Source organism: Excalfactoria chinensis, chromosome 3, assembly GCF_039878825.1.
Source record: "Excalfactoria chinensis isolate bCotChi1 chromosome 3, bCotChi1.hap2, whole genome shotgun sequence".
NCBI lineage: Eukaryota > Metazoa > Chordata > Aves > Galliformes > Phasianidae > Excalfactoria > Excalfactoria chinensis.
In genome coordinates, this window is record NC_092827.1 from 52,389,802 (window position 1) to 52,402,084 (window position 12,283).

The window sequence follows — 12,283 nt, forward strand, 5'->3', positions numbered from 1 at the left end:
TTTCCACATAAAGCACTGCTGACATGGACCAGCACAAATCATAGAATGGCCTGGGTTGAAAAGGACCAAAATGATCATCGAGTTTCAAACCCCCTGCTATGTGCAGGGTTGCCAACCACCAGACCAGGCTGCCCAGAGCCACATCCAGTCTGGCCTTGAATGCCTCCAGGGACGGGGCATCCACAGCCTCCTTGGGCAACCTGTTCCAGTGCATCACCACCCTTGGTGAAAAACTTCCTCCTAATACCTAACCTAAATCTCCCCTGTCTCAGTTTAAAACTATTTTCCCTTGTCCTACCACTATTCACCCTTGCAAGCAGCCGTTCTCCCTCCTGTTTATAAGCTCCCTTCAAGTACTGGAAGGCCACAACGAGGTCCTCCCTGGAGCCTTCTCTTCTCCAAGCTAAACAAGCCCAGCTCCCTCAACCTTCAAAAAAAATAACATTCTTTTTTTTGTTGTTTGTTTGGGGTTTTTTTCCCTGCATTTACTATGCAAGGCACAGCTTTATTTCAGTTAAACCAAGTGACTGATGTTTTGGAGTATTTCAGTTCCTCCTCCACATTATAATCAAACTGGATTTTTCCCCGTGCTGCACTTGGATACAGTTCAAAGTATCATTCTGTGAGTACTTAAGACTACTCACAGTTCCCAGTAAACAAGGTGTAGTAAAACACATCCATTCTCCATTCTGGAAATGGCAGATGGACCCAACCCTACAGAATTCTCTTCAGCTGGATAGTTCCACCTACCCTCTTCCTGACAAGTCAGTTACAGGCTTCAGTAAGCAAAACAGTCTGGATTCAACACATCCCAATATTAATTTGCCAGCTTTTGTTCAGAAGAACACTGCATCTAAGTGGAAGAGAACCATGTGCAGAGTAGCTGAGCAAAGGAGCAACATATGAGAGAAAATTATTTTCACAGTAAGTTTAAACAAACTTAGGAATTACAGAAAGCAAGGAAAAATACATGACAACTTACAAGTGTTTAAATAATAAAAAAAAATAATCAAAGAGTCAAAAAATTATGCTCTAAGTTATTTTATTAACCTTACATTTTAAAAAATAAAATTAGCCAGAGTTGGCACAACTTCTACAACACAGCAAAAGAAACTTCTTTTTGTTTTGTGTTTTTAAATAAATTTAGGGATAGGAAAAAAAAAAAAAATCCCAGTACAACACCACATGCCACTCTCTTGAACCCAAAGTAAATAGTTTGTTTTACCCTACATATGCGTTCAACTCAAAATATATTAGGCCAATAAAGTTATTTTACTGAATTAATGTGCAGCAAAAAAAAAAAAAGAAAAAAAAAGCAGATCAAAGAAAAGATGTAAACAATTTATGTCTATAAGGAGTTTGCTTCATGATGATTCATCCCTTTTTTCCCCCCTCCCTAATTCAACTTTCTAATATTTTTCCATCAGGCTCTTTGACGGGTAAATTCCACATGGAGCAATAGTTGGACTCTTCTGATCAGCGATTTCTTGTCAGCTGGCATCTTGTTTTGCAGCGGGAGAGACTGATGAAAGGCTCCCTCAGAAGTCCAATTCAAACTAACTTTTGTGACCGCCTTCTTCCTCCCAGTAAATTGCACTTGTTCCTTCAGCTGAAGTAACTGGATTCTTAAACAGAAGTTTGGATATCTGATTGCATTTTGGTTGGATTATGAAAGTCCAGGCACTGCTGTCATTCTTTAATCTAAAAATCAAAGCAAACAGAAAAAAATAGTGAAAAATGAAGTACTAACTTTAAAATGATCACAGCTTTTTCCAACATGATTACCCATGGAAAAAAATCAAAATAAAAAGACTCCTGTAGCTCTGAAACTCTCTGGAAAAAGATTACAAGGACTAAAACAGTAATACTCAAAGAACAAAGAGTTGAGTAGTTCCCAGTTCTACGAATACTGGATATCATAAAGCTAAACAAGCTCACTCACTTCTAAGTTACATTTAAGCAAAAATTCGGTGTAAGCCCTAAACCTGGATCCCATTTACAAGCTTATTGCATTAAAGCACGATAATTCAGAGCCTCCAGTAGACCAGCGAGAAGCCAGAAATTTTCAAGCTCGCTCTAATGACAAGTTTTGACATTAAGCCACTCACAGCTTCAAGACTCAGTACCATTACTTTGTTAATATTCCTAAATTTCACTCCCTCAGGTCTAGAATTAGAGCTTAAATTCTAAGTCAAAGATCACAGCAATACTTTTTAAAAATGCCAGATAAAGGGTCATTTGTATTTTTTGCTCTTAACAGAAAGTAAAGCATTTATATTTAGCCCTATGGCTTCACTTACACTTGATTGGAAAATATCTATTGGCATTGGTAAGAATAGTAACATACAACTACCTTCAATGCTAACAGACTAAAACTGGAGACACAAACTAGCCATAGTAGAAACGGCCAATACTGCTTATTTAAAAATCCATTATTATTATTTTAAAATAAAAGCTATTTCCAGTAATATTTACACAGTCAATTAAGTTTCAGAAAGACCAATACTAAAAATAAAGTTATTTTTAACTGGTCAGAGGGGACACATACGTACAAATCTCAACAGTTAGTGTTTTCCTTGCTGTCTCTTTTTCAGCAAAATTAATTCCCTTTTTAGGCTAAAAGGCATAAAATTGAACATAAAAACTAAATGCTATACGAAAGTCAACACCATTCCTTTACAGTATAGAAAATCCACTATAACAACACCATACCTCTGTGATAACTCCTGCAGCAATAGTGGAACCACTGTAGCGTAACATAAACCTCCCAAGCTCTTTAAAATCTTTATACAACTCTACAGCAACTGGCCTTTGAGTTTCTAGTTCTATTAAAGCGTTCTGTCCTTTAGTCAGGAACCTAAAAGTAAATAAGCAGAAAAATATTACAAACGTACACATATATAAATGAAAAAGAGAACAGTGAGTAATTGGAAAAAATAAACTTATAAAGCCCAATGTTAAATCAAGATTGATTTAAAGTATAACCAAAGGCACCAGACTGAAATTGCATTTGCCTGGAGCACAGATTTTTAAAAGACATCTGACTTTTCTTTAAGAACTTCCAGAGAAGGGCATCCACAGCAATATCTGGAAAACTGTTTATAAATGAATGATCCCATTAACACCTGGCTTTTACATCTAACAGAAATCAGTCCTGTTTCAAACCCAAGTCCCATTAACTTGGGAGCCAACCCACTACTCTATAGACTCATCATAAAGCACTCTGAAATCTAAGCATGAAACCAGCTAAAATAATGAAAGCATTTTTTTATGTCCTTATATTATTGCTTCAAAAAAGAACTTGCTTGATAAAGCCCACTTTAACTTAAACTCAGCCCATTTTTTTTACATAACCATTAAGTACTCAGAACACTTACTTAGGTTTTTTCTTTGTCACTTCACCAGTGCTTTTATGCAGGACACTCAACAATCTTCTAATAGTAGCAGGCTCACTTACTGTTTGATAGTGTAAAAGCACCTAGAATATAGTTTTCTGTTATTAAATCTTATAAAATAATCAGAAATCCTAGGTGTTAGTACTCCAAAACACAAAGCTCTTTTAAGATTGATTTTTTTTTTAAACAAATCTGTGTTAAACTTCTCTCACTTCACATTCAATAACCATTTTTATTTCCTAATTTTTGTGATCTCTGCCAATACAACAAAAAGTTCATGCATTATTTAATTACAAATACATTTTTCATTATTAAATGATTAGTTTGTGCCATGTCTATGTAATTCTGTTGTATAAACCATTTTTTTTTTGTTACTGTTTTCAAGGTATCTTACAACCAAGTGCATCGCTATATTCCTAACAGGGTACAGGCTTTCAAAAGAACAGTTTAGCCTGACTCCATGCTGGAACATGTTCTCTGAAATGGCCTAGCTAGGCATCAGAAGTCAGCAAGATGCACAAGCAACCATGGCAGCATCTTACATCCTCTTCAAGTTGCAGCACAATCAGTTTCCCTCAGAGGGAGGGAAACGCTTCTGGATACTAAATGACTCCTTACAGTAGAGACATGGGAAAGCATGTGGAGAGAAAAAGCCCTGAGCAAGCTGCAATGAAAATAACTTTCAGAGAAACTTACAGGGAATCCTTTGGTGACTGGAATCTCAATATTGAAGATGAGAATCCGAGCTCTGAATCGAGTGCAAACTTTAACAGGTTCCTTGGGATCACAAAATACACAGCCAACACTACAAAAAAAGAGAACAAAAATTCTTTTTTTAACACCCGTCATATGATATGTCATATATATGATATAAAAAATCTAATGGGCATTCCAAAAAAAACCAAACCCAACAAGTTCAAGACATGTAAAGCAAAGACAACAACATTTTAATAGCAGCCAGGAGAAAAAAAAAAATCAGGAATTTCTGATCTAAAACCTAAAACCCAAGTAATTTCTGTACGATATCTACACTGTTTTATGGATATGCATGACGAGATCTGTCTAGTTCAATGAATAATTACATCCACTGCTAATCAGTTTCTAAAAATGTCATCATTTCCTGTGTGTAGGTACTTTGAAGAATTAGACTTTCATTCAGAGATTGTTCCAAATCAACAGCACAAAACACTGCAGGGAATCCAAAACAGCAGTGGTGCTGTAATTTAACTAATTTGTGGACAGATTAACATAGTGATCAGGACTTTCAAAACCCTCCCAGGAACGCTCGCATCCAAAGAGCTCTACTTATAACAAACTGAGTCACGAGGAAGCTGATGCTCGTTACACACCATTAAGGTAGACTAGACGGCTTTTCTAAGCAGCTAATTTTAGGCACCTAAAATGAAAGTTAATCCCACCCAGAAAATCATGATCAAAACAAGTGAAACGTATGGTTAAACCTACATATAAGAAGTAACCAAATTTCACCAAAATCAAGATGACTTAGAACATATGAAGTCTCCTTCTTGGTGAATCTAGTACACCCCCAGAAGAAAAATGACATCAAAGTGAAGAACTGCATCAAGCCTTCATTCAGTAAGTAAATTTTATTCTCCATTTAGTAACTACATACCACAGGAATCAGTTTTCTTTTTTTTTCTTTAGAATCATAACATAAATTTGCAAAACGATCAAAGCAAGGCATTTTCCAAGCAGTAGTTTGGAAAGTTCATGTCTGGAGTCCAATTTCAATGTAATAAAGCTGTACAGATTACAGATCCAATTATCCAGCTTGAATAACAATTGCTACTTCCCTAAAAGCTTGAGGCTAATGCTCAGCACAAAAGCTATATACTAAACAGACACAAAGCCATTTGCTCTGTCTCCTTGAATGCATCAAAAGAAAAAGAATTTAAGGGGTCAGCAAAGCATTTGCCATGAGATAAAGTGACTGAACATGTTGAACAAGAAGTTCAACATCAATTTCACTTATCCATCTTTTCTTATGGGTACGCAATGGCAGTTGTTTGGATGCATTTTGATAGAATAATTTTGACAAGCTCTTCAAAAAAACCAATCTTTTATTTAGCAGAAAGAATTCACTTCATTCAGTAATTAAGACACATAAGGAGAAGTCTTGAGGAAAAAAGCTTTGAAGGCTGCTAGTGTCAGCACGAAGCACAACAGCTAACAGTATTCTTCTGAGGCTGCCGTTGTAGTTAAAGCAGATGTTTCCAACGTTTGTACATGCAAGCCAGGTGATAGGCATCACTTCGGTTTTAAATATCCCGGTAGCCACATCATTCTTCAAGTAAACCGCTAATTGTTAAGTGTAATGGTTATAAAGCTTTTCATTAAAAACAAACCGTTACTTAGACTGAAACTCAGTTCTGCTCACTTGATTTTGATGATATCCATGCCGGTCAAAGTGAGACTAACGTGATCTCCTGCTGCAGCCCAATCAACCGGTTCATCGTGAAGTGTGATTCCTGGAAATGAGTAAGAACAGAACTGCACAGTGAAGTACCTAGGTTCTGAGTTACAAACAAACACCTCTGTTTGGGCCATTTGTGCTTCATCAACCATTACTCATCAATTTTCAGTATGAATGGGTTGAGAGTAAAAGCTTTTTAACTGAGAACTCTGAGGAAGCTTTTTTTTTTTTCCCCCCTCTTGGTAAGGACTCACTATTCTCTAACCCCACCCTGCACAATAACATGGCTTTATATAAGCCATAAGAGAGGCCGTGGCGCTTGTCACATAGCGCAGATGACGCAGTCCTGAAAATGCCGTAGTACTGAAAATCTCTGTGTCTGCCCCACCCATCCTTTGAGGCACATGCACACCCTAGACCACATCTTTCATATACTTTAATGGTACTATGTCAACTTTCATTTACCTTAAGTGGGTTTGCTGACTCTTTCATAAAAAAGTGTAACAGATGCCTTTCGTTGACAGCATCGCATCTATTCGAAAGCATCATTAGAAGTAATTTTATTCCTACCCTCATGTTATCCTGCTAAGTAGGTGAGCATAAGACTAACTTTTCCCCAACTTAAAAATCTGAACTTTCCTGTAGACACTAAGAATGATATTTCTCAGAAAAAAACAAACCCTTTTCATAATTACTGCATACATTTATAGGGTCTACTTCTATTTCACTTCAGACTGTGTCTATATATTTGCAAATCTGTTTCCAAACCATTTGTCAAAGCCATGTCAGAAAGCATCATTCAGCTACAAGCATGTTAAGTACTGCTTTTTAAACAGCTTTATAATTTTTACCTATATATGTGCCATCCTCACAGAATGATTAAATAAAGCTCAGACTCTTGAAAATGAAAGACTCATTCTATTGGGCACACTATATACACTTAATATAATAAAAGGTACATAATCTTTTATTCACATTAAATGTAAATAATACATTCAGATTAGATGTTAGGAAGAGATTCTTTATTCAGAGGATGGTAAGACAGTGGCACAGCTGCCCAGAGAAGCTGTGGGTGCCCCATCCCTTGAGGTACTCAAGGCCAGGTCAGCTGGAGCCCCGGGCAGCCTGAGCTGGTGGGTGGCAGCCCACAGCAGGAGGCTGGAACTGGGTTGTCTTTAAGAACCCTTCCAATCCAAGACATTCTCCACTTCCATGATTAATGAAGTAACGCTCTCAATTTTCACCAGTGTTTCAGACATAAGAGAGACAGTACACAAGGGAACCATGGAACTGTACATAGAACTGGGTATTCTCAAACCGAATGTGACCAAAAAAATTTTTCCCCACCTCTTCCCTCACTCTCAAAACAAAGCAGTTTGTTTTGAACAGCATTTCATTATCCATGTTATTGTAATGTTCTTGTGCATTGCTAACAATATGCGCACAACAGTACAAATACGGACACTGAAGAGCTTCTCTAAGTAAGACCGAGCAAGCTGGTTTTGGAACAGAGCAGAACAGTCATACTGACATGTTGCTGAATTCAGATTAAATAGCTAGATACTGAAACCTATTTATTTATTTTGAGGTCATAATTTTTAACTCATTGGTGTATGCTCAACAATCCTGTTTCAAGGACAGAAAACTAAAACAGCTGAATACTCAATGTCTTGACTTAGCAGTTCCTCCTTTTGGAGATGAAATATATTCAAGATTAAATCCTATTTTCTTGTATTTTGTCAGTGCTCAGGATGATTGTATCCTGAAAGTCTGTATATTTATGAAAGGATCGGTAATAAATCTCATGAACAAACAGCACAGACTTAATTCTCAAGCTTTTTCACATCTTAATAAGCTTAATTTCTTGTTCAGCATCCTCAAAACACCTAACAGCAGTTACATTGCACAGCAAAACTGAATAGTAATGATTCTTGTACTGCATTTTTTAAAATATATATATTGTTGCAATTCAGAAGATGCTTTTTTAATAGATACTTCATAAAAGAAAGTCATGAGGCCATAACCCTTGGAATATCTGATATGGCAAAAAAGGTAAAAAAAAAAAAAAAAAAAAAACCAAAAAAAAACCAACCATGTAAGATTTCACATACTCTTCACAGACATATTTATACAGATACAGTCACATCTAAAGAAATTCGTTTTATGCTTTCACATTTTATGTTTGACAGTTAGTATCAGTTTGACAGTCTGTTACCATTTCAGTAACTGCTTCTAGCCCAGTATTGACCTGAAAGTAAACACACTTCTGAAGACTGTACCTTTTGCAGTGCAAGTTTCATTGGGAGGCATTGCCAGAAGTCGTTCTCCAACTTGAATATAGCCAGCTTCTATTTTTCCAGTCACACAGAATCCTGATCCTTGGTCTGCAATAAGCACAGTAATACTTTGAAACAACTTTGTAAGGTCAATTTCCCATGACAAGTGAGCCCTTCAGAAACACACAGATAAGTCTGTAATATAATGAAGACTTTTTCCCCAGTAGAGAGTTCAGTACTTGCAAGACAGCCAGCTGTGCATCATTGTGAAAATGAAACGTTCGGTTCAAAACCTCTAGATCTTATGTTTTTCAGAACTAAGGAGAAATATCCTTTAAACAACTGTAGGAGCATGAAGAAATATATTTTTTAGTTTTGCAATATTAGATTAAGCCCCTTCATTTCTAGGGATTTTATTTAATTCATGATTTTCTAATTAGAGATAAAAAAAATATACCACAGTCATAACAATTTTCATGCACACAGGTGCAACTTCCTATGCCATTTACTGTTTAACTGAGTCAGAGCTCTACATGCTCCGTTTGCATATTTCATTTACTCCTAGAAAAATCAATAAATGATTTGGTACTATTTAACATTAGGGGTTCTTGTAACTGCAAATGACTTAAGTATTTCTAAGTAGAAGATATGCAATTTGATTTAATTCTTGAATGCCCACATCCCTAACTGATATCCTGCTCATTACTTGAACAATTCATCAATTACTTTTAAAAGGGGTGCCACACATGCACACTTGCAAATACACACCTTAAGAAATGCTATCCCACAGCAAATGCTTATGGATATTTAAAAAGAACCATCTGAAGTGATTCTACATAGACAATGTAAACAACAAATATACATTTTGATGAATATTAGAAGGCAGTAATCAGTGAACAAATCAGTATTTTTTCTGCCACATTAATCTTGAGTCTTATACCTCCAACACTTCTTTTTGTATTAGTAACTGTTATTGATGAATGTTTCCATCTAGCTAGCTGGAAAATTATTACCAGCATGTCTGTGAGCTAATCTCCCCTCTACTCATTCTGGCAAACAAGATGAACACAGTCAGTTAACAGATGACATAGGATGTCAAAAGAATAGAAACCTGGAGAAGTAGATAGCTGCTAGAAAAGTATTCACATATCATGGTACATAAGCTATCTCAATACTGTACCAAAAAGAACCTAAAACTAGCTCTGTAAGCATATGCAGACAACCACAAACACGAACTGGTTCCTGGTTCCCAGCCATCTCCAAGCATAATCAAAAAACAGTTCTTTCAGTACATCACCTGCTCTGGCTTGGTAGACCAGTATGTTGTTTGAAGCCTTGCACATGCTGACTTTGTTCTGAAAAGTGCCAAATTCCTTCACTTCCCATGAGGATCAGTGCAAGTACAAAAATGCAGTGGTGGACATAATTGGGCCATAAAAAAAAGGGCTTTATTTCTACACACCGTGCTAGTTAGTTTCTGCCAGGTCACGGTTACCATCCACAGAATTGCGCATCTTGGCAACCAATGCTTTTCTCAAGTCAGGTCAAGTCATACCCTATAATGAGCTCAGCAGGGACTGATACTGCAGTGAAAGCAAACTTACTTCCAGACAGCTCCTGTCAGGGGGATAGCTTGCCTGGAGAGAACATTAGGAGGTCTATGGAGGATGGTAACTAAAACTAGACTGAGGTAGATGAAACATATGCATTACAACCTCAATAAAGAAAGGGGATTTCCAATCTGCATTAAGAGTGAACTCAACGCTCTCACTTTTTACACAGTTTAGCTTAGTTCACAGTGCAGGAGAAGCATAACTACTTCTCCTGTATATGCATGCATGTTGGAATAGAGCTGAGAAAAACTGTTGCTTCTTTAGTGGCATCTGCAGTTACTTACTCTAATGGCATCCAAGTTAATTAATCCATGATATCACAAGTTTAAAAAACAACAAAAACCCACAACCTAAAGAGCACTCAAAAGGCCACATTCAGCAATGAACGCTGCATCTGTAAACTGAGTTTCTTTCCAAAACCATTGCTGGTTTGCTTACTTTAGCAAAAATAAAAGTTTCTTCCAGAGAACAGATTTAATCTAAATTGTTAATTTTGTGAAACATCACTCAACACAAAAATGATTATTGCAACAAATATTATTTTGAAAGATAAAAATCAGAACACCTCAGAATAGATTTTTCCAAATACAGTCAGTATTTCAAGCTGTTTTATTCATATTTCCTAAACAAACAGCCTATACCTAAATTCAAATTTCTTTTAAAATACTGACCCAAATAATATGTGATTATAGGTATTTAAAACATTTTTTCTTGCTGCCATTTGTTCTGCAACATTTCTGAAGGAACCTGCTGAGAGTTTCAAATTAGATGAGTTATAAGCCTTATTTTTAAGACATTTCCTAAATTATTTCTAAATGTAAATACATTTAACTCAGAAAATATCAAGTTTATCACAAAAATCTTAGCTCCTCACAGCATTCTATTTTCTTCAGGCCATGGCAACAAAAACCGGTTATTGTTATTGGCAGTCCATATCTCTACTAGCACTAAGGAGCAGTTTTGCTCCTTACTAGAATGGGCTGCCCAGGGAGGTGGTGGAGTCACCGACCCTGGGGGTGTTCAAGAAAAGACTGGATACTGTGTTGAGGGACAAAAAATTTAAATTAAACCTAGGACTGAAAGGTAAAAGAAACTGCACTTGCAAAGTCAGAGAAGTAGTATTGTAGGGAGCAAAAACAGGTTTGGAAAAGAACGGCTGCCAGATACTGTCAGAACCATCAACTCATTACATAACTAGTTAGGAAGTCACATAGATTCTTCCTCAATTTTTTTCCAATGCGTTTGTCCTTCGGTGATGATGTCTAAAACTCCAAAAAGAACAATACTTAAATTACTAATCCTGTTCAAATCTACTGATAGACATAAAGGTCCTATTTTAACACACCTATTTTTACTTCTCTTTTCAACACCAGCACTAAATAATGGTGTCATGGTGTCATTCTGGTGAAAACATTAGAAAAACAACCAACCTTTAAAAACATCAGCAACACACAATCTAAATGGTTTGTCCACTGATCTTTGAGGAGGCTTGAAAGAATCTGCAATAAAATAAAAGTTGGTAAGACCTTTTATAGAATATCTATATTTAAAAAATGCTCAACAACTTCTCAGTAGGGAATGAATCAACCCTATTGCATTCCAAAGACTTTGTCTTTCATCTTCCCCAGAATAAGTATTTTGACATGCACATGACTGAGACGTATTTGTTTCTAAATGAGAAAAACTGCACTCACCAATTTGCTCTAACAAACACTTCCCTTGATACCATTTTGTGAGGTCACTTGACTGACTTCTCGTGACCAGATTTTCACCACCAAGACCACTTGTTGGAATATAAGCCACATCAGATTCCTAATTATGAAAATAAACACAAGTTAATCAGATGTTGTTAAATGCCCCTTCTACCATAAGCAAAGGCTGCATTTTTCAATATTACATCTCTAAGCTATATTTTTTATTTCCCCTGGAGAAGGCAGGTTACTTGGTGGATCTGTTTCCTTCCTGTTATCTTTCCTAGTCACAGTGCTCCAGCAAAGTAGTTGAGATAACAACATGAACAACTAGAAACTTCAGGTAACAAACTCCAACTCCTTATCAGACAGGCATGCTTTAGTCTGAGCTGCTGTTCTACATAGGATTTCAGGAAGGCTGCAACCAGTTCAAATAGATAGTAGTTTGAACTGAGGAAATGCGAGAAATAGAATTGAGAATAGCAAATAGAGTATTCTTTTAGAATCACAGAATTACCCAGTTTGGAAAAGACCTTGAAGATCATCAAGTCCAACTGCAGCCTAACCATAGTACCCTAACTCTAACAACCCCCTGCTAAATCATATCCCTGAGCACCACATCCAAATGGCTCTTAAACACATCCAGGGACGGTGACTCAACCACTTCCCTGGGGAGCCTTAGTTCATAATCCCTGCCGAGACCTGCTCCAATATAAAATTATCTACTGTAATTCATATAACACTGAACATTTCAGCAATCCTTGGTCTACTCTGCTTTTAGAAAACAATTCCAAGAGACTATAAACAAGACAAGTGTCCCAAAGATTCTACAGACCTAAGAAAAGATGATGAAAGAAAGAGTATTAAGGAACTG

At 36.6% G+C, this 12,283-nt stretch overlaps 1 protein-coding gene across 4 annotated transcripts in view; it reads right to left on the bottom strand.

Annotated features, from left to right (window-relative positions):
• Positions 1 to 1,027: 1,027 nt before the first annotated feature.
• The window catches only part of HBS1L (HBS1 like translational GTPase), a 60,817-nt gene continuing 49,561 nt past the window's right edge, over positions 1,028 to 12,283 (bottom strand). For all 4 annotated transcript variants that reach the window (XM_072332615.1, XM_072332613.1, XM_072332616.1 and 1 more), the window contains 8 exons: positions 11,413 to 11,530; positions 11,149 to 11,217; positions 8,109 to 8,213; positions 5,794 to 5,884; positions 4,092 to 4,200; positions 3,378 to 3,478; positions 2,713 to 2,857; positions 1,028 to 1,701 (listed from right to left, as the gene is read on the bottom strand). In XM_072332615.1, coding sequence (XP_072188716.1) covers positions 1,690 to 1,701; positions 2,713 to 2,857; positions 3,378 to 3,478; positions 4,092 to 4,200; positions 5,794 to 5,884; positions 8,109 to 8,213; positions 11,149 to 11,217; positions 11,413 to 11,530 — 750 coding nt within the window. In that variant the 3' untranslated portion in view covers positions 1,028 to 1,689. The remainder of the gene's footprint in view (positions 1,702 to 2,712; positions 2,858 to 3,377; positions 3,479 to 4,091; positions 4,201 to 5,793; positions 5,885 to 8,108; positions 8,214 to 11,148; positions 11,218 to 11,412; positions 11,531 to 12,283) is intronic.